Source organism: Balaenoptera physalus (assembly GCF_965194825.1).
Source record: "Balaenoptera physalus genome assembly, chromosome: 7".
NCBI lineage: Eukaryota > Metazoa > Chordata > Mammalia > Artiodactyla > Balaenopteridae > Balaenoptera > Balaenoptera physalus.
Genome location: NC_138886.1, coordinates 109472403 through 109494715, shown reverse-complemented (window position 1 = coordinate 109494715; position 22313 = coordinate 109472403). Strand labels below are relative to the sequence as shown.

Below are 22313 nucleotides of genomic sequence, written 5' to 3'. Positions count from 1 at the left end.
TTGTTAGGATAATATAAAAAAAGAGTAAAAACAATGCTACAGATACTATTGATATTGAAAAGATAAGTGAGTATTATGAGCAATCTTAAACCAAAACATTGAAATTTAGGTGAAGTGGGAAAATGTCTAGGAAAAATATAACATACTAAAACTTGCATAAGAAGAAATTGAATACCTGAAGGGTCTTATAGCTACTAAAGACACTGAATCTTTAACTAAAATATTATCCAGAATTCTAGGCCTACATGGCTTACTGACAAGTTCTACCAGATATTTAAGGAAAGAGTCTTCCATTCTTATACAAACTCTTCCAGAGAATTTAAATGAATGAAAACGCTCCACTTCATTTAATATGTCTAGCATAACCATGACACTCAAATTTAGCAAGTACAGGCACCACTCATGAACATGAAATAATAGCAAACATCATCCATCAGTATCCGTAAGAGCTATTTCCATGTTGGGTTTATCCAAAGTACGAACAGTTAGATAAATGTTCAAATATCAATCAGTTTATTTTGCAATACCAACAGAGTAAAGAGGTAAAAATCTTAACCAATAAATAAAAAGTATTTGATAAAATTCTTAGCAAACTAGAAATAGAAGCGAATTTTCTTGATCAAATGAAGAGGATCCAATATGTACAGAATACCTTCAGATAACAGGGCAAAATACTGAAAGTCTTTCCTAAGATTGGGAAAGAAATAAAGAGGCTTGCTATCTCTATTTCTGTTCAGCATTGCACAAGAGTACTACTCAGTGAAGGGAAACAAGTACGAGAAATTAAAATTGTGAAGATTAGAGAAGAAACAAAACCGTCATTTTTCTGAAACAGAATGATTGAATATGTAGAAAATCTAACAGAATCTACAAATAAATTACTAAAATTATTAAGAGAGGTTAGCAGAGGTGCTTGATATAAAAATAAATATACAAAAATTAGTTGACCTTCTATATTCTAGTAATAGTTGAAAAATATTTTTTCAAAAAATACCATTTAAAAATACAATAAAAATTAATTTCTTATAAAACAAATCAAACAAAATATATGTAAAATTTCTATGGTGAAAACCATTAACTATTATTGGTCAAAATTAAAGAAGACTAAGTAAATGGATAGATATTTCATGTCAATAGGTTTGGAATTCAATATTTTAAATATGCTCATTTTCTGCAAGTAAATCTATAGTTGTAGTTTACACTAAATTAAAATCCCAACAGGAATTGTGTGTGTAACTTGAGAATCTGATTATAAAATATATGTGGAAATACAAAAGCTAATAGCCAAAACGTTCTTGAAGAACAAAGTTAAAGGACCTCCTATACGATAACAAAATTTTTTTAAAGATACAATAATAAAAGAGTGTTATACTGGCATAAGGATAGCCAAATAGGACCACCAGAAAAGAATAGCTATCCCAGAACAACCCACGTGCATGGACACACGTGCTTTATTAGAAAACTGGCACTACAGAGCATTAAGGAAGGATGATCTATTACATGAATAATGGTGTGACAACTGGGCATCTATCCGAGACAAAAACGAAATTGAACACTTGCATCACACACAAAATAATTCCAGATACGTTATAGACTTAAATTTGAAAAGGCAATACAAAAATCCTTTTTAGAAGATAATATATGGGTATACATTCATAACTTCAGGATAGGAAAAATTTCCTTAAAAAGGACACAAAAAGAAAAAAACCTAATCATCAAGGAAATGATTAACAAATTGACTGCATTACAATTAAAAGCTTCTTTAGGGCTTCCCTGGTGGTGCAGTGGTTAAGAATCCGCCTGCCAATGCAGGGGACACGGGTTCAAGCCCTGGTCTGGGAAGATTCCCACATGCCGCAGAGCAACTAAGTCTGTGCGCCACAACTACTGAGCCTGCGCTCTAGAGTCTGCGAGCCACAACTACTGAAGCCCGCATGCCTAGAGCCCGTGCTCCGCAACAAAAGAAGCCACTGCGATGAGAAGCCCCTGCACCACAATGAAGAGTAGCCCCCGCTCGCTGCAACTAGAGAAAGTCCGCGAGCAGCAACAAGGACCCAACGCAGCCAAAAATAGATTAAAAATAATAATAATAATAATAAAATAAGCTTCTTTAATCACATGACATCATGAAGAGAGTGAGAAAAGACAGAATGAAGGGAGTTATTTGCAGCATATATAAATGAAAAAATAGCTTATATCAAGAATATATTAAAACTTACATAAGTTATTAAGGGGTCAGGGGAGACACCCAATAGAAGAATAAACAAAATGGCTTGAACAAATGTTTTGCAAAAGACAAAATCCAAATGGCCAAAAAAATAAGAAAATATTTTATTATTATTATTATTATTATTATTAGTTATAAAGAGCAAGTCAACCTAATCCCACATTCAAAGAAGGATCATACATCCTGAAGAAAAACAGTGCAGTGAAATACAAGAGACAGGGTGAAAAAACAACTCAACTCAAAAGAAATAGAGATAATCTCGAGAACAAAGTGAACCTACAAAAATAATGTCATATTCTTAGAGTTTTATGAGGATATTATATCTAGTATACATTCAGTCAAGTCTGCTATGAAAATGGAACAATCATAAAGCAAGAAAATTTGGAAAATTAAAATAAAATGACAAACATAAAATTTCAAGAAATCTTTTTGTATGTAGCATAAAAACATAAGAATGTGGAAAATATGATTTAAAAGTTGCTGGAGAGACTTTGGGGATTAATATTGTGGATTCAATATCTACAGAATAGGAATTCCAAGAGGAGTGGAAAAAAGGCAATGAAATCTTACGTAACAGGAAATAAAAGCTTGGAAGAGGAGAGAAATTTTCTCACGTTAGATGTGCAGTATTACTTACTGAAGACCATGGAAGAACCATCGCAATCAGGAGGGGCCCATCCTTCTTTACACTGACATTGGAGCTCGTGGTCACACACCTAGAGGAGCAATGATCCTGTTAGTTTTCTCACTGGACTAATCCCCAACCCGAGGGCCGATTCATCCATAATTAAGTCCATTCCAAAAAAAGAATAACCTCTGCTCTGTAGCCTTTCAACTGTCTACATAATGTATGAATCAGTAATAGGAATTTCAGTACCAGGTTCTTTGAAGGAATTTTTCATTAAATCAAACTAGTGAGGAGTTAGATAATAATTTTAATCATTCAACGCTGAAACATTATTTTAACATCATCCAAACTGTCTGACCTAAAATGACACAAGATTCAGCAAGCTTGGGGAAACGTTGTCAAGACTTACAGCATGTCCTTTGCACTTAGAGGAGCAATTGGCCGATTGGTAAGCTCTTTCGACATCCACACATTCTGCATTAATGCAAACCTGAAAGTGATATGAAAAACACAAAGTAGACATGAATGTCCAGTGGTTTCAGTTCTGCAAACTGTCGACTCTTTGGTATTTAGCCTTGTATTTTTAGCTACTCTTATTGTTATCAAACTTGCCTTTTTATTAGGGAAATCACCAAATCCTTTTGAAAATAGGAATATGGAATCTAGATAATTTTTATAATAAAATACTTAGGAAGTCCTCTTTAAAGAAGATTTCCTTACTTCACGTCATTCCTCATGGGTCATCTTTAATGCACCTCTTTAGTCCAACTCTGAAGACTGAGAGCACTGAGCTAAGCATTGCACATGATATAAGGTACCCATCCTAAACAAAAATACTATGGAAAATATGGTAATATCACATCATCTCCAATATTAAGATAATTATCATTCATGTAAAAATAAATAGTATTGTTATGATTTTTTTCATTATTATCATCAGAATGGCTGTCATTTATTGAGAACCTACCAATTTTGGGGAAATAAAATTTACCTAAATTTAACAAGCTAGTGCTAAGCACATGATAGGTACTTATTAAATAACACTGAAGGGAAGAATGCAGTCATGTATACATGAATGGCATAAACATTGCTTTGAAAACTGTGCTCCATGAAACACAAGGAGGCCTTGAGAAGCAAGCAAACAAAACGAACAAACAACCAGAACATTTTGAGTAAAAGCCACCATTTCAACGTACCTTATTCTCTCCACACTTGGTTCCATTGGCTACTATGCTGATTTCTTGACTGCTGTCTTCAGGTTCAAATGTTTTACATGTCAGGAACGTTATTATACGTCCTTTCCAAAGCAGATAATCTGACCCACCATTACAGAACAACTTCCCACACATGGCATCACTGAAGAAAAGCCAAAATTTGCTGCCTTTGAAATAGCAGGATCCAAAATGTAGTTTTATACAAATGTAAATCAGCTCCCTATCGATATTTAACTAATGGTATTTCCCCCTATGGCAGAGACTTCTAGTTCTCCTTTATACCAATTTCCCCCTTATTCTTCAGTAATAGAACCATTGAATATTAGCAAGGCACAATGTTGCTCAAGAGAAAAATCCCATGTCTCCCATATTCCCAAATTTTGGCCAGTTGCCTAAATCCTAGCCAATGGGAAGGAAGCAGAATCTTAACTGCAGATTCTTGAGGGTGGCCTTACGTGAGGGTATATGTCCTCTCCTCAATATTTTCTCCTTTTTGCTTATTGGAATATGACGGTTGGAGTTGGAGAAGCCATCACAGACCGAGAGAAACATTTGGGAGAGGAGGTCATACGTATGATGGAGAAAGAAGTTATAAGGAGGATGGATGTCTAACATCATGGAGGGCACCTAGGAAATCAGTTTCTGTCTTGTTTCAGCTAAGGTTATTTATTGCCATGAAGGGCAGCAGAATAATTCCCTCGACTATCGTTGTATCAGTATAAGGCTGAGCCTTGGTTGTCACTCCAAAGCATCGTGTGTGTTACTGAAAGAACCCCTGCAAATTCAGATGAAACTGCTCAGTGCTCACTAAAGCCTTGCCTTCACTAGCAAGGGGAAAAAAGTCATCGCCAACAAAATTGGAAACAATTGCTTTATGCAGAATTTAGAGGAATGCTCTGAAAACCTCTTCTGAGAGCGGTAGAATCAGATTCTTCTGATGTCTCTGAGGTTTTTAGAAAATACCATTGAGGAGTGGAGAAAGGCACGCATTCTCTCCAGACTTGAGAGGGGGTTTTTCTTGAATCATTTAGGAGAGCTTTATGAGGAAGGCTCTAGGACACAGGGACACAGGGACTTTCAGGCTTACTTCCCACTACAGCCAAAGACTATCAAGAAGTGACCAGGAGGTCAGCCTGTGGGAAGAAATGAAATGCTTGTGCCTCTGGTTGCAGAAATTATCCAGTGTTCACGCAAAGTTATACAGGACAAGGGTGTATACACTCTACAGAGGAAAGATGGAGTTACCCTAGTCTCTTTTCCCTGTCACGACCTCTCAGACTAAATATTGCCACACTCTCACCCCACTCTCCCACACATATTGCCTTTTACATAATTTTCCCTGATTTCCTGTAAAGAAGAGCCCACAGGGTATGATTATCTTTGAGGCTCAGACTACCCAAGATATGACCTTCTGGCCAAAATATAGTTTGTTTGGTAATATCTATCATTGAGAAAAATTAGTGTTATTTTAAAAGAAAAACTTTGAGAAATGCTGATTTTTTTCATTCAATCTCTGGTTACACATTAGTTTGTATGTGTAAAATTTGGAGCAGGTATAAAGTTTAATCTGTTATCATTTGAATTTTAAATGTCATCTTAAAATTGCAGAATCGAAGGAAAATATATAGAAAAATCTCAAGTTCATTGCTTATGGTGTTCTATCATTTTTTTCAGACTGTCAATACAAAAAGGAAAACAAATTCTTTAGGTAAATTTTCAGTCTTTCCCTTACTGTATTTTTTCTTTATGGAATGCCATGGCAAGTTTAAATAAAACTGTACAATCATCGTATTGCTTATTCCTCTGAGTAGATACATATTTATACCCTAGAATCATAATGAAAGACACTAGATGGAAAAGCATCTAAAGTATACTGGAGAATCAGTGTGCAAATTTCCAAGCAGGCCCATTTAACTATTGCATGCTCGGTCTCAAACATTCATTCTATTTAACAACAGCTGTACTTGGTGTCCTTTGAAGCATCCATTATGAGAGACTGGAAAAAGGGGATCATTCCCTATTTGTCTTTTTAACTCAGTGCCTAGCCTAAAATGTAGCATATAATAGTCACTCAATGAATGTTTATCAAATGAATGATGTCCAAATTCACTTTCTCTTTAAATGGGATAAATCAGAATGTGTCAAAATGAGCAGGAAGGTTCATATAACAAGGCCACTTACTTTGCTTTACAGGGAATGCGTGTGTCATCCACTTTTCGACAGTACCCGTAACTTGACCCACCTTCATTCCTGCTAAAACATGACTTATCTGCAACCTGGGTTCCTGGGACCAGGCATAGTCAGCAGGCACACAGTTGAAAAGAAAAGAGATAAATAGTTCAGTGCCATAAAGGATTCATGAAACAGAAAACCAGCATGAGGAATACAATTTTAGCATCATCCCCTTGACCCTTCTTGGAAATATAGGTTGCACTGGTTTGATATCAAGAGAGATGGCTGGAGTTAAAACAATCTTTTAGATAGCCTATTTTTGAATAACGGCTATCTAAATATTTGGAAACATCTGGATGATTGAAGACTTAGCTGGAAGAGCTGTAGTTATCGTAGTAGCAGCCCACAGGCAGATACTGGAATGTTATCCTGCTGGAGGGTGCAGCTGTGACAAGTACATGCTGTGCTTAGTCAAACTTCTACTCTGCCAGGCACAGAGATGAGCATCGCATGTTTAATTTCTCATGTAATCTTCCTCAGATCCCCATCAACTGGGGCAACAGAACACAGTGGTTAAGAGCTCAGGCGTTAAGTAAGAGCTGTGTGATCTTTGGCAAGTGCCTTAACCTCTTGGTTTGCTCTGTGTAAAAATGAGGATTCTATAATAGTACCTTCCCCATAGCGTTATTATGAGAATTAAATGAGTTAATATATGTGAGCCACTGAGAAGAGTGCCTGGTCTGTAGTACATGGTTCAGAAAGAAAATGCTGGCTGAAAATCCTTTGTAAATATATTCCTGGGTACTATTGCTAAGGAAAGGAGCACATTTTCTTTTTAGGTTGCACATACATTTTTCCAAATTCTCTGTGAAAAGATTGTACTAATTCATACTCTTACCAGAGCATATTAAACTAAGTGTTTTGTCACATCCTCACCAACACTAAGTATTAACTGTAACAAAGCTTTGCAATTTAACAAGTGTAGAAGATTAACTTGTCTTCATTTATATTTCTTACCATATATTGCATGTGCTGATGTATTAATAGTATTTCATACTTCTTGCTTGTGAGTTAAAATGATTTTAATGTTTATTAAACACTTGTACTTCTTTATGATGAATTGCCTGTTTATTCCTTAGTCACATTTTCAATATTTGGAATTCCAAATGATTTATAGGAGGTTAAAGACAGTGATTTTTCCCCCTTATATGTGTTATAAGACTTTTCAAATTTTGAAGACTAATTTAAAATAAATGTGTGATCCTTGTGAACTGTAAAATTTGAAATTTTATTTAGGCAGATCTATTCTTCTGGTCTTTTATAAAGGCCACCTTTAAATATATGATTTAAAAGTTCTTCTCTCTTCCAATATTGGATAAATATATTCAACATTAATTCAATAGATCACTTGGAACATTTACTAAAGTCAGGCCCTGTGCTAGGATACACTGGGAATAACAACTATGAACAAAACAGTGTCTAGGTACTAGAAAAGTTACGGATTTGTAAGGGAGGCGATATTGAAGGGTCAGGCAAAAAGAAGAAAAGTAAGTTTTTATCGCAGTGATTTATAGCCAAGTAACAAAGGAGATGTTCAGAGCTTCATCTCTGTGCTGAAGATTCCCTTTCCCCAGGTTTCTGCCATGTACTGAAGTTAGCCAAGGAAGTACAAGTTCTTTAACCAGCAAAGCCATCTTTGCTTGCACCTGTAACTTAGCACGTCCATCTGCATTACCTATAAACTGGAGGAGAGCCAGAACCGAATTCCAGACCATCAGAGCACTTCCTGATGCGCCAGTGGTATCAAGCTTTCTCCTCAAATTGTGTCTCAGCTCACCCTAGTCTGATACAGAGGCTTTCATTCAGGGTTTTTTCTAGGTTCCTGTTCATTTATTTCCCAGGTTTCTTTTTTTCTGGGTGTATTGTCAATCAGTGATTTTTGTTGCTTTCTTTCATCTTGTCTTATGTATATTTTCAGGAATTATGGAAAGTTTCCAGCATATGATAACCTTCTTCAAATATTTTTAGGAATATGTATTTTCCCTATTAAAAATAGTCCTTCAGCCATTTAAGTAGGAATCTGGAAATGTAGCAGAAAATGGTATGAAAATTAAATATATGTACACAATATACATCATATCCAGGAAGTCCAAAGAATTGATATTTTAAAAATTGCTCTTCTAATCAAGTTATTTAGCATAATTTAAATTTGGGTTTAAAGTTTTTGAAGATTCTTAAGTTATGCTTTTACTTTTAATTTCTTTTTTATGGTGTAATCAGAGAATATGACCTCTAAAATTCTGGTATTGTGGACAAAATAAACATTTTAAGAACTTTCAATTTTCCTCACTGCTCCTTTGCATTCCACCCCTATACACACACACACACACACACACACACACACACACTTCCAAGGGTCTGCTTAACTGGGAAGGATTTTGGTTAGAGGTGCCAGATAACGTACAGGACATCCTGTTAAATTTAAATTCCAGATAAACAAAGACTTTTTTTCAGCATAAGTCTAACTCAAATATTGCATGAGACATACTGACATACACACAAAAATTGTTAATCTGAAATTCACATTTAACTGGACTGTCCTTATTTTTATTTGCTAAATCTAGCAGCACCAAAATTCTCCACTTATCCAGGATTTTGAGCAGTGGCACAGTTTCTAAGATGGAAGAAAGGGACAGAATGCTACTTTGGCCATGATTAAACACTGTCACTTGGAGTGATACGATTTTCCTTTGTATGTACAAAGGCAGTGCCAGCATCACTGGGGTTTGTCCTCCTACCTGGTCCCCATAGCTCGGTGCACTGCTCCTCCAGGGTGGGGCACATCCCCATCAAGCAGTAGCCCTTCCCATTTTGGCAGGGGAAGCCATTGACTTGGAATCGATCATCGGGGCAAAGACCGGATTTGCCATCACACATTTCGAGCAGGTCACACTCATCTTTTGCTGGTCTGCACACCTCACCAGCCTTTTTAAACTGTAGGGAAATAAAATTGGAGAGAAGGCTTTTTTTCCACCTGACTTAACCCTAATGTCTCAAATTGATTCAAATAATATTTTCCCTGTGGCCTTTGTTTGGTAACGTAGTTAGAGGCATCGTTCTATTTTAGTTCACGTTTTCATTGTGTAAGCTAAAGCCATCTCCTATAATGTCACTTCTATTGACTTTGGCCAAGCCCTGAGTCTTTAAGCAATCAATAATTCTGAATTTGTAGAGCAAACGTTATAGAAATAACAATGAAAAAATACAGAAGAAAACTGAGCAATATCTTAGATGGAAAGAAGGAAGTTATTTCTCCCTTTGCTGAATGCATCTTTGACAAGCTTTTCAAGGAGATTTAAATCTGCAGCTTCAGAGATTTACTGGTGAAGTAAATCTTCCATAGTAAGGAAGATAAGTTTACAAGCTCAGATCAGCATGCTCTGAGACTTTCCCAGGCATAGAGTTTCCTAATCCTTAATTCCTTTTATTGTATGTTCAGATATTTCTTTTCAACTCACATCTTTCTATGGAATGATTTATCAGAAGGAGGAAACAACCAAATATTCATTTCATGTGTTAATTCCATTGCAATCTATTATTGCGAGTCTTGCTCTTATGAGCTCAGAGAAACTTTAGGAAAAGAAATTCTGCCATTTGTACAAATCTGAAGAGGCCTCTGTGGATATTGGAAGCATACCTTCTCTAGTAGAAGTGAGAAGGCATGCTCTCATATCATCAAAAGGCTTTCCATATCTTTACGCTGGTGAAAGAATGTGCCAAAACTAAGATCCAGCACAGCCAAATAAATAAATAAATATTTTTTGAAAAATCCAAATTTTCATCAGAGCATATGAGACCCTCCAAATTCAAGCCCCCCCTACTCCAGTCAGACTAGCTTTCTTACCAGATGTCACACAAACCATGCGTATATCTTCTTTTCTTTCTTCTTTCTCCTTGCCTGCTCACTTGGAATTTTTTCTTTCTATTTATCTAAAATCTACTCACTGCTTTCCAGACTAATTGAAAGCCTCATTTTCCATGAAGTCTCCTCTGACCTCTTCAATGCAAATCACTGTTCATCTTTTCTACATATGGTAGGAAAAGAGCCCTGAATTTGGATTTGAAAGATACAGGTTTGAATCTTGGCTCTGCCAGTGGCTAGATGTGTACCCTTAGCAAATGGATTTAATCTCTCTGAAAATCCATTTCCCGATCCAATATTAACTTTATAAGGTCATTATGAACATTAAGTGAAAATATATGTGGAAACTGTTACCCATATAATGGCCATCTGTCATTATAATATCTAACTGAGCATTTAATCATGTAACATATTTTCATCTGTTTTAGTTATGTATATCATCACCCTAAAGAAATAGCAAGATTTTTGAAGTCAAATACTAGTTTTCTTTATCACCCATAATCTCTAACAAACAAGACTTAATAAACACTTGTTGAATACTGCTTAAGTTCTCAAATTTTCTTCATTTTGGCCTCCTTTATTTCTTTCCTCTCCCTCCAACATTAAAAAAAGAAAAGAAAAAAGAAACAAACAAAAACCTATCTCAAACACTGCCTATAACCTGGCATGCCATCTGCACATTCCTTTTACAGATGGTTATTGGGCTTTTAAAATGAACGCAGTTCTGTGTTAGGTGAGCATGAATCAGACTCCAGACATTAAGAATCAGTCTAACTAAGAAGACACATAAACAAATAATCATAACAGAGAATTCTCTGCAACAGTAGAATGTAACATGCTGAACTCTAGCTGGAAGAGAAAGTCAAAAAAGCCCCCCAGAGAAAATGACACGGCATCCTCACCTTATGTCTTTTTTCTAAGAATTTCACCCGGAAGTGACTTCAAAGGTTGAAGACAGAGGAACCCCTATATTATTAAAATTAAAAGCTTTTCCACTACACCATATTAAAGTGTGAAATAAAATTCATATTTTATGGCAAGACACGGAAAATTTAAACATAAGAAATTGTCTCTGCCCTCTGGCCTCCTCTCTCCCCACACCGTGCACTGCGTATCTGCATTAGGCATTGACCAGACCTCCCCATCAGCAGAAATACCTGCTCAACCATAAAGACCAACATACTCCCAGCACCAACAAGATAACTCCTTAAAAGATAACATTCCTTCTTGATCTTGTAAGGGACCATGGTGACGCTTAGATATTGATTGTGTAAATTATCAATCATATGCCATTTAACGTACAGCCCTCTGTCTCAAAAAACTTACACAACTGTGCTTTGACTTCTAACTGGCTCAACAGTTTTTGGAGCTTTCTGAGATGCTCTTCCCCGGTTATAATCCTCAATTTGGCTAGAATAAAATTTTCCATTTCTTTCTTAGATCGACTGATTAATTTTTTGCCGACAAAAGGGATATGCAAGCAATTACTGGATTTGGTCCAAGAGTGTCACACGGCATCAGAGGAAATAGCAGGTGGGAGTAACAAAGCATTGGCTTTGGAACTGATCATACTTGGCTTTCACCATTTAATGGCTGTATTATTTTGTACATTATCTGTTCTGAGACTCTGTCCCCTCGAAAACAAAATTAAATAATAATATACACTTCAAAAGGCTGTTGGAAGATTAAAGAGCCCATCTTCGCAAAGTACTCAGTGAGGACTTGATAGATGGTAGGTAACATTATTTTATAGACAGAAAAATATTACTTTGCCTATTTCATTTAACATAATCCCTAAGATTTTAATACAGAAAAAACAAAGAGTAATCATAATTATTAAGATAGAATAAAATAATAATCTTACCCGGCATTTTTCACAGCATTTCCCTACTGCACATTGAAAATTTGCTTTGATTTTACATGTTTTTGCATCACAGCAAACGTTGGTACATTCCTAAGAAATACCAGAAACAAATGCAAATGCAAGATTACCTTTTGGTCTCATTTCGGCACAGTTCATAATACAATTTATTCATCACACAGACCTTTCTTTGATGCAGTCTGAAAATGATTTGGGGGGAAATTAAAAAAAAAAAAGAACAAAGTTTAACATTAGAAATACTGAGTTTGGGGGCTTCCCTGGTGGCGCAGTGGTTGAGAATCTGCCTGCCAATGCAGGGGACACGGGTTCGAGCCCTGGTCTGGGAAGATCCCACATGCCGCGGAGCAACTGGGCCCGTGAGCCACAACTACTGAGCCTGCGCATCTGGAGCCTGTGCTCCGCAACAAGAGAGGCCACGATAGTGAGAGGCCCGCGCACCGCGATGAAGAGTGGCCCCCGCTTGCCGCAACTAGAGAAAGCCCTCGCACAGAAACGAAGACCCAACACAGGCAAAAATAAATAAATTAATTAATTAATTTAAAAAAAAAAAGAAATACTGAGTTTATCTGAATTCTACTTATATCATTTTTTTATTTGAATATCTTTTCTAGTTCCCGCAATCTCCCATAGTAATACTGAACATGGTCTATTTTTGGTGAAATATGAGAGAAAACAAAAGAAAGGGACAGTTTTTGAAAATCAAATTCCTCTGAATAGTTATAGAACATACTTAGTTCAGCTCATCAATTTTGTATCTATATAGCAGTAAACTTAATCTCTAGAGCATGTACTGAAAATCTAAAAATATAGTTCTTTATTCAAGTTTGACATTTAATTCAGCTCTCTGTAAAGCAGTATACTTTGTCTTGTTCTCCCCACCTTGCTTCTGAGAAATCAGGCATCTGCACAAGGCTTTGGAGAAACTCCTACTTTGGGAACCTCAGAGTGAGATATTTTCAGTTACCAATTTTTAGGGTTAAAACTCTTGCCCTTTTCAAACAAACATCATCTGGGAAAGATTCCTTTTTCTCACAGAAGGGATAAATGTGTAATCCTATTTTGAAGTTACTGAAAAGCCGACCCCCTGAGAGCTTGGCCTAGTACTCTCATTAGGTGTTAATAAGATGGGGGCAAAGGTCCCATTCAGAATCCTGGCTGCCCTGTCAAGAGGATGGGACTAAGCCAGGCACTTCAAATGGTAACAAGTCCTGAGTCCCAAAGTTGGCCTGACAAATGTCTACAAACAAACATTTACAAAATTACAAGAAGTGTGATTTTTTTAGTGAACCGCACATTCTTTGATAGTTTATCTCTCAGCAATTGAAAAACAAAGTAGATCATTTTAGAAAGAACTTGGTGGTACCTCGGGGGTCCCACAGTCACAGTCTTCTCCCATTTCTATCAACTGGTTCCCACAGATCGGGGTGGATATGATATCTGTAGGCAGCGGAACGTTAAAGAGGCAATTGGATAATTTATCTTCCAAGAATTTTTCGTAGCTGACACGGCTGCAGGAACTGAAGTCCGTAGGTATGTAGAAGCTGTAAAGGTAAGGAAAAAGAAAATGGAATACATTCACGCTGAGCAGATAGGGAGAAATATCAGACATTGGGTGTGATACGCTCAAAACGTGACCCAAAAGATCAAAGGGAATACACTCACCAACTGCTAAATCATGAGCTCTTATTTTTGCGCCTGAATTAGCCCACCCGGGCAGGTATAAACACCTCCGGCTTAATGAGCAAGGCAAGTATGGTCACATCTCAAAATAGAGCATCCAGCCTGCTGTTTAATAAACTAAAAACCCTTCTAATTTATCCAGATAATCTCATTCAGCCTTCGGTCATTTTGGTTTTGAAGTCCTAAAGGCACTAAAATTATATTTATTTACATGTTTAAGAATTCATTTTCCTTCAGAGGGATTTCTATTGACAGCCTCTCTTCATTCCACAAATAACAATGAGGTTAAAAAAGCAGTAGCCAAGGGGAGTAGGGGGGAGGGAAGGAATGGGAGTTTGGGATTAGCAGAGGCAAACTATTATACATAGGATGGATAAACAGCGAGGTCATACTGTATAGCACAGGGAACTATATTCAATATCCTGTGATAAACCATAATGGAAAAGAATATGAAAAAAATATATATGTCTATCTATCTGAGTCACTTTGCTGTACAGAAGAAATTAACACAACATTGTAAATCAACTATACTTAAATAAAATTTTAAAAAAATTTTTAAAATGCAGTAATATCTGTGAGAGATAGCATAAGATATGTAACTGGCATGCAGCCATATGCTATTTTGTGGAAGGGCATGGGAGACTAACCCTAGCTTGAATGAGCTGGGAGAGGAAATGAACACATAAAAGGGATTGTGGGGTTCTTAAAAATAAAATTCCAGGGCAGTTTTGCCTAAGGTGTGGCAGGAATGTGTAATCTCTTTTCAAAGACTCTCATCATCTTCCTGTGAGAACATTCTTCTTTTTTAAAAAAAAATTTTATTAGAGTATAGTTGCTTTACAATGTTGTGTTAGTTTCGCATATACAGCAAAGTGAATCAGTTATACATATACATAAATCCACTCTTTTTCAGATTATTTTCCCATATAGGCCATTACAGAGTATTTAATAGTGTTCCTTGTGCTATACAGTAGGTCCTTATTAGTTATCTATTTTATATCTAGTAGTGTGTATATGTCAATCCCAGTCTCCCAATTTATCTGCCCTCCCTTTACACCCTGGTAACCATTAGTTTGTCTTCTACATCTGTAACTCTATTTCTGTTTTGTAGCTAAGTTCATTTGTACCCTTTTTTTAGATTCCACATATAAGTGGTATCATATATTTGTCTTTCTCTGTCTGACTTAGTTCACTCTGTATGACAATCTCTAGGTCCATCCATGTTTCTGCAAATGGCATTATTTCATTCTTTCTTATGGCTGAGTAATATTCCTTTGTATATATGTACCACATCTTCTTTATCCATTCCTCTGTTGATGGACATTTAGGTTGCTTCCATGTCCTGGCTATCGTAAATAATGCTGCAATAAACATTGGGGTGCATGTATCTTTTCGAATTATGGTTTTCTCTGGATATATGCCCAGGAGTGGGAATGGTAACTCTATTTTTAGTGCTTTAAGGAACCTCCATACTGTTCTCCATAGTGGCTGTACCAATTTACATTCCCACCAACAGTGTAGGTGGGTTCCCTTTTCTCCACACCCTCTCCAGCATTTATTGTTTGTAGATTTTGTGATGATGGCCATTCTGACCCATGTGAGGTGATACCTCATTGTAGTTTTGATTTGCATTTCTCTAATAATTAATGATGTTTAGCATCTTTTCATGTGCTTTTTAGTCACCTGTATGTCTTCTTTGGAAAAATGTCTAATTAGATCTTCTCATTTTTTGATTGGTTTGTTTGTTTTTTTGATATTGAGCTGCATGAGCTGTTTGTATATTTTTGGAGATTAATCCCTTGTCGGTTGCTTCATTTGCAAATATATTCTCCCTTTCTGAGGGTTGTATTTTTGTTTTGTTTATGGTTTCCTTTGCTGTGCAAAACCTTTTAAGTTTAATTAGGTCCCATTTGTTTATTTTTGTTTTTATTTTCATTACTCTACGAGGTGGATTGAAAAAGATCTTGCTGTGGTTTATGTCAAAGAGTGTTCTGCCTATGTTTTCCTCTAAGAGTTTTATAGTATCCAGCCTTACCTTTTAGGTCTTTAATCCATTTTGAGTTTACTTTTGTGTATGGTGTTAGGAAGTGTTCTAATTTCATTCTTCTTTAATTACATTTTTCTTCTAAAACTTCTCCATTACCACCACTCAATCTGAATTCACTGAAAATGTGATAAATGCTAATGATTTTCTGAACCCAGATCTTGTGTAGCTAAGATGAGGATAAAGTGACACATCACCCCAACAGCAAAGAGACAGTATGTTTAAACTATGTCTCAGTTAGTGAAAAACATTACACATAGATGAGGTACAAGGTAGTTTGGTGTAGATACACATCCATGATTTTGTCCTGATACTGCCATTTAATAATTTGAAAGTTTAAACATGTCACTGAAGATGACAGCCCAGAGTGAACCCAAAACACGGATAAATAGCATCTTCCCAGAAAGGCTCACCTTAGTGCTCTGTCCATCACACATACTGTAGAAGGGCATTTGCAAGCATAGGTGTCATGAAACATTCCGAAGTTATGGCCCATTTCATGGGCCATGGTCCCTGCAACGCTAAGCATGTTGTGACTGTGGTCCTGAGGATGAGAATAGGGAGACAGATCCTCTGGTTTGCAAATTGACTTATCACTCAGGACATAATAAGTATTTTCACTGTAGTCAAGTGGAGTAGAGAGTCTGATTTTAGCTTCAGTCTCCTCACCTTACCCATCTCTTCCCCTCTCTCCTTCTCTTCCCTTCTCTCCTGCCTCTCACCCTGACTTTCTCTGCCCTTTTGTCTCTTTGTCTCTGTATCACTTGCTGTCTCTCCCCTCCCCCCACACACAAACCCCTTTGGTACTGAATCCCCATCACAAGGCATACAGCCTACTCCCTGTTCTTGTCAATGGGTCCCTATAATGAAAATTTTTGTTATTTCCTGCCATGACGGATAATGACAACCTTATTTTCAACAATAATAAGAAGTTAGAATTTTTTAAAACTGATTTACCTCCCCCCTCACATTCGGATTGTTTTTCAAATTCTTTCCAATTTATCAATAATTGGAGGTCTTTAATGTATTTAGTTCATAGGGATCTAGAAGTGCTCATGAACCTAGAACTTTAGAACCACTGGTATCTTTTTCAAATCTACTACTGCCAAGACTAGACATCAGTCAACTCCAGACTTGCCTTATTGCATGAAGTTCAGCTAGTAGCCAACTTCATTACCAGATTGTTTCTGATTAAAGGTGTTGGACCAGGGCCTCCAAGTTATCCAGAAGCAATAAAACAACACTAAAGAATCATTGCTGGTTGTAATTTCCCAGTAGGGATACAGGAATCTGCCAATAAAACCCACCCACAGAAAACTGATTCCCTTATGTACTTCATTTCAAAGAACAAAATAGAGAAGTCCATCAGGCACAGTACAAGGCTGGCAAACAAGGAACACTTATGTGAGACAGGAAGTTAATACCTACCACTCACAATATTGTTTCATCCTGTTGAGATGAACCTGGTAACCTTACTATCTATTAAAATGGAGTGTCTTCAGTGGGGACAAAAACAAACCAACCAATTTAAGAAAAAAAGAAATGTGTTTAAATAGACACTTTCCAGATTGCCTTATTTGAGGTTCCTTCAAATTTAGGGTACCTTCCTTTAAATAATTATTTTCAAAACTTAAATGTGTTTTTTCTACTGGAATTACCTCCATCCTCTCTTCCCCTTAAATCCAATCCATGCTTTGAGGTTCATCTTAATGCAACTTTTCCTGACCACATTACTCTTCATCAACAATCCTCTCCTCTGGATTCCTACTGCAGTTTTAAGTCTATTGGGTTGGCCAAAAAGTTTGTTCAGGTTTTTTCCATAACATCTTATGGATGTTACTATCATATATTATTAACTATTGCTTTAAGTAGGCTAGTTTCTCTTCCAATTTTATGGTAGGCACTTCCAAGTTTTAAAATACATATTTTACTTCCTCTGTTTGTGATAGGAAGCCTATCATAAACCCAGACTCATAAGACATATTGTAGAGATATATACATATTCACTGACGGGAGAAGTAGCAACAACCTATAGCAGAACTGAAGACCTGTTACAGATAGGGCACGAGTTTAACACACACACACACACACACACACACACACACACACACAAACACCCCACACAAAACTACAAAAACCTCTGCTCCTAAGAGAGAGGGGCAGACAAAAATCCTGAGCCTAAGATCCTATATTGATATCAATTGAGGTTTTCTGCCATTGCAGGAGGGCCAGGAAACTCTCTTCCAGGAATGATCTGCAAAAGTCAGAAAGCAGAGTTTTGCTGCCATTGAAAGGATGCAGGATCACTGAGAAAGCCTAACTGCTGAGACCCAGGGCCTGCTGAAAACTGAAATTAGACAAAGTCAGATGAGAATTCCCTGACCCCTGTTTCCCATCACCAGATAATAGAAAGCTGGACAGAGCATCACACCCAAATTTATTGCAGTCAGATTCACAATTTTCTAGAACCAATCCTAGAGCTGAGGTCACAAGGCAACAAGGCTGAAATCTAAAGAAAGACAGGCTGGCACCTAGTGGGAGAGATGGACATGAACTTCTGTTTACCTGGGGCAGACACTACCAGATGCCAGTAATAACTCATACAAAACATTAAAAACTGATGCAAAGTGAGAGTAGCATTGACATATATACTCTACCAAATGTAAAATTGTCACCTAGTGGGAAGCAGCAGCATAGCACAGGGAGATCAGCTCGGTGCTTTGCAATGACCTAGAGGGGTGGGATAGGGAGGGTGGGAGGGAGACTCAAGAGGGAGGGGATATGGGGATGTATGTGTGCATGTGGCTGATTCACTTTGTTGTGTGACAGAGGCTACTGCAGTATTGTGAAGCAGTTATGCTCCAGTAAAGATCTATTAAAAAAAAAAAAGTGTGGTGAAAACACCAAAAAAACCCCAAAAAAACTGATAAATGTTGATTGTGGAATAGCAAGAGAATATGCAAAATGTGAGGAATTCAGACATAAGAGGAATTCCCACCTATTCACAGATTTTTCTCCACATGACGTCACTAAGTGAGAGTTCTGGGAAATCCTCCATCATGGTATTGACCTGGGGGAGCAGAACAGCAGTAGCAAAGTCATGAAACCCCTTCACGATCCTTCTCCCTTATCCCTGTAATGGAGCAAACATGACCAGCACCAGGGTGAGCTAAGTGCCTCACTTGGCTTACTCTAGTCCTAGCCCTAACTAAGGTCTTAAACTTCTGAGAGAAGGGCAACAAATCTTGTCACCCTCAAGGCACTGGTGAAGTCTCAATGCAACTTTGAAAAAGAAAAAGAAAGGGAAACCCCCCCCCAAAACCAAAAAACCTCTACCACTGGAGGGGAGGGGCAGAAGGGGCAGGAATGCCTGCTGGGTTTACATCACTAGACGTCTCTACCATCTGGCAGTCGGACAGGATCACTAGAAGGACCCACGCCAGAAATTAAGAGATGCAGGACTTGCCTAAGACTGAGCTTAATGAGAACAGAAGGGAACGCCCTCCTCCCACCAAAAGTCCAACGATCATCCAGTAACAAGTAACAACAACCTATTGACGGGAGATGGATAACAGCTTAAAGAGACTCCCTGTGAGGTGCAGTAAAGCCCTAAAGATGAGTGTGGAACACACAGTGAGAAAAAATCTGGCAAACCATCCTTCATTCTAAACACAAAATAATGTGACAGGAATGTAACATCTGTGATGTACTGAGGATGGCCATACCAGCCAAAAAATCCCGAACCCAGCTCAACTCCTGCTAGATTGATTCAAATCCTCACACTGAAGTCCTAGAAGAAGGAAAGAAGTGATCATTTCCAGGCCAAAAAAAAGAAAAAGAAAATTATTCACCTCAGACTACTGCCTTTCACAAGATGCCTAACTTTCAACAAAAAATAATAAGGCATCCAAAAAAAAAAAAAAAAGAAACAAGAAAAAACAATACCCTGCCAATCAACAGAACCAGACTCAGGTTATTAGTGCTTTCGGAGAGGCACTTTAAAATAACTATGATTAATGTGTTAAAAGCTCCAGTGGAAAAGATGAATATCATATAAGACTGGATGGAAAATTTCAGCAGAGAGTTGGACACCATAAGAGAGAATCAAATGGAAACACTAGAATTGAAAAAGACAGTAACAGAGATGAATAATGCCTTCCATAGGCTTAACAGTAGATCCGGAATAGCTGAGGAAGGAATCAGTGGATTTAATATTTCAACAGAAATTACCCAAATGGCAACACGAAGTGAAAAAAATGATAAAAAGGAAAAACCAAACAAAATGAAACAAACAATGGAGATACAAGTTTTGTGGGGTAATATAGAATGATCGTACATATATGTTCAATTACTTATATGTAATTGAAATCCCAGAAAGTAAAAAGGATGAGAATGGAATAGAAGAAATATTTGAAGACATAATGGCCTAAAATTTTCCAAAATTAATCACAAATACCAAGCCCCAGGACAAAGGAACACTAAGTAGGATAATTACCTCTCCCCACAAAAACCCCTTAGTTATAACATAATTATAATTATAATCAAATTGAAGAAATTAAGGACAAAGGAAAAATCTTAAAATCAGAAAAAAAAAAAAGAAACCCACACACATTAGAGAGGAACAAAGGTAAAGTTACAGCAGATTTCTCGTTAGGAACTCCAGCAGACAGTGAAATCACTAAAAGTGCTGAAAGAAAAATGCTATCCACCCAGAATTGTAAACCCAGTGAAATATATATACAAAAAGGAAAGAGAGATAAGGTCATCTTCTTAAAAAAATGGAAAGAATTCATGGACAGGAGACTAGTATTATAAGAAATATTTTTTAAAAATTCTTATGGAAGAAGAAATATTATTATGCCAGATAGAAATTTTCTCTCTGCAAAGAAATGAAGAATGTTGGTAATGTAACCAAAATAAGCACCAGTAAAGATAAGATAAATGGAAAACTAATTTTTTCTCATTTCAAATTGCACGGCAAGATGACTTTTAAAGAAAAATTAGTAACAATGTATATTGTATTTATAGTACATGCGAAGTTAAACATTTGATAAAAATAGCACAAAGGATGGAAGGGAGTAATTAGAGGTGCTCCCTTGTAAAGTCCTTATACTATATGTGAACCAGTTAATACCATTTCAAGGTAAAACATACAAGCAGAGATGTATAATAAACCCCAGGGTAACCATTAAAAAGAAACAAATCAATAAAAAGCTAATAATGGAGATAAATGAAATTTTTTTTTATATACTCAATCCTAAAAAGGCAGAAAAAAATAGAAGAGATGGCATAGGAAACATCTAGCAAAATGAAAGATTTTAATCCAACAATATCAATAATGATATTACATATAAATTATTTAAACATACCAAATAAAAGACAGATTGTCAGATTAGATAAAAAATAAAATCCAAGTATATACTGTCTAGCAGAAACCTTCTTTAAATGTAAAGAAATACATATGCTAAAAATAAAAGTAAGGAAGAGGTTGTATCAAGTACACTATAGCCACAAAGTATTGGAGTGATTATACTGAATTTGAACAAAGTAGACTTCAGAATAGGAATATTTCAGGGAAATAGAGGGACATAATATGATAAATGGATCAGTTCTCCAACAAGACATGACAACTCTGTGTATTCACTTTACAATAGAGCTTCAAAATACATGAAGTGAAACTTATAGAATTGAAAGAAGAAACAGACACATCTACAGTTCTGCTTGGGTACTTAAACACTCTCTCCATAAACGATTCAAAAGAACTGAACAACACTATAAGTCAACTTGACATAATTGACAATTACAGAACACTCCAACAACAGCAGGACACATTCTTTTTGAAGTTCATATGGGGTAATGACCAAGAACAAACATCAAAAAAATTTAAAATATCAAAATTCTACAAAGTATATTCCCAGACTCCTATGAACTAAATTGTGTCCCGCCCACTAATTCATATGTTGAAGCCCTAACTCCTAACTGCTAACTCCTAAATGATTATATGTGAAAAGAAGAAAACCCTCAAATTCACAATCTAAAATTCTTCCTTAAGTAACTAGAAAAAGAGTAACAAATTAAATGCAGAGAATGCAGAAAAAAATCAATAATCAAGAGAAGAGCGGAAATCAATGAAATTGAAACTAGGAAAGCCTCAGTAAAGCAAAAACTGTTTCCTTGAGATCAATAAAATTGATATACCTTTGGCCAGACTGATCATGGGGAAAAAAACCCCCACAAATTACTAATATCATGAATGATAGAGGGAAAATCACTATAAATCCTACAGATATTAAAAGGATAGTAAAGGAATATCATCAACAAATATATGCCAACTTAAATGAAATGGACAACTTTCCTTGAAGACACAAACTACCAAGGCTCACTCAAGAAGAGATAAATAAATAACCTGAGAAGTCCAATATCTATTGAAGAAATTGAAAATGTAGTTTAAAAATTTTCCACAAAGAAATGCCAGACCCATATGGTTTTACTGGTGAATTATACCGAACATTTCAGGAAGGAATAATACTAATTTTACTCAAAT

The 22313-nt window shown here is 36.5% G+C and overlaps 1 protein-coding gene across 1 annotated transcript in view; it reads right to left on the bottom strand.

Moving 5' to 3' along the window:
- ADAM28 (ADAM metallopeptidase domain 28) overlaps positions 1-22313 on the bottom strand; it is a 60064-nt gene that overhangs the window by 8462 nt on the left and 29289 nt on the right. Inside the window, exons 11-18 of the mRNA XM_082468883.1 lie at positions 16183-16313; positions 13409-13586; positions 12028-12117; positions 9040-9235; positions 6251-6353; positions 4052-4211; positions 3265-3345; positions 2865-2943 (exon numbers count right to left, since the gene is read on the bottom strand). Of these exons, the coding sequence (XP_082325009.1) occupies positions 2865-2943; positions 3265-3345; positions 4052-4211; positions 6251-6353; positions 9040-9235; positions 12028-12117; positions 13409-13586; positions 16183-16313 (1018 nt within the window). The remainder of the gene's footprint in view (positions 1-2864; positions 2944-3264; positions 3346-4051; positions 4212-6250; positions 6354-9039; positions 9236-12027; positions 12118-13408; positions 13587-16182; positions 16314-22313) is intronic.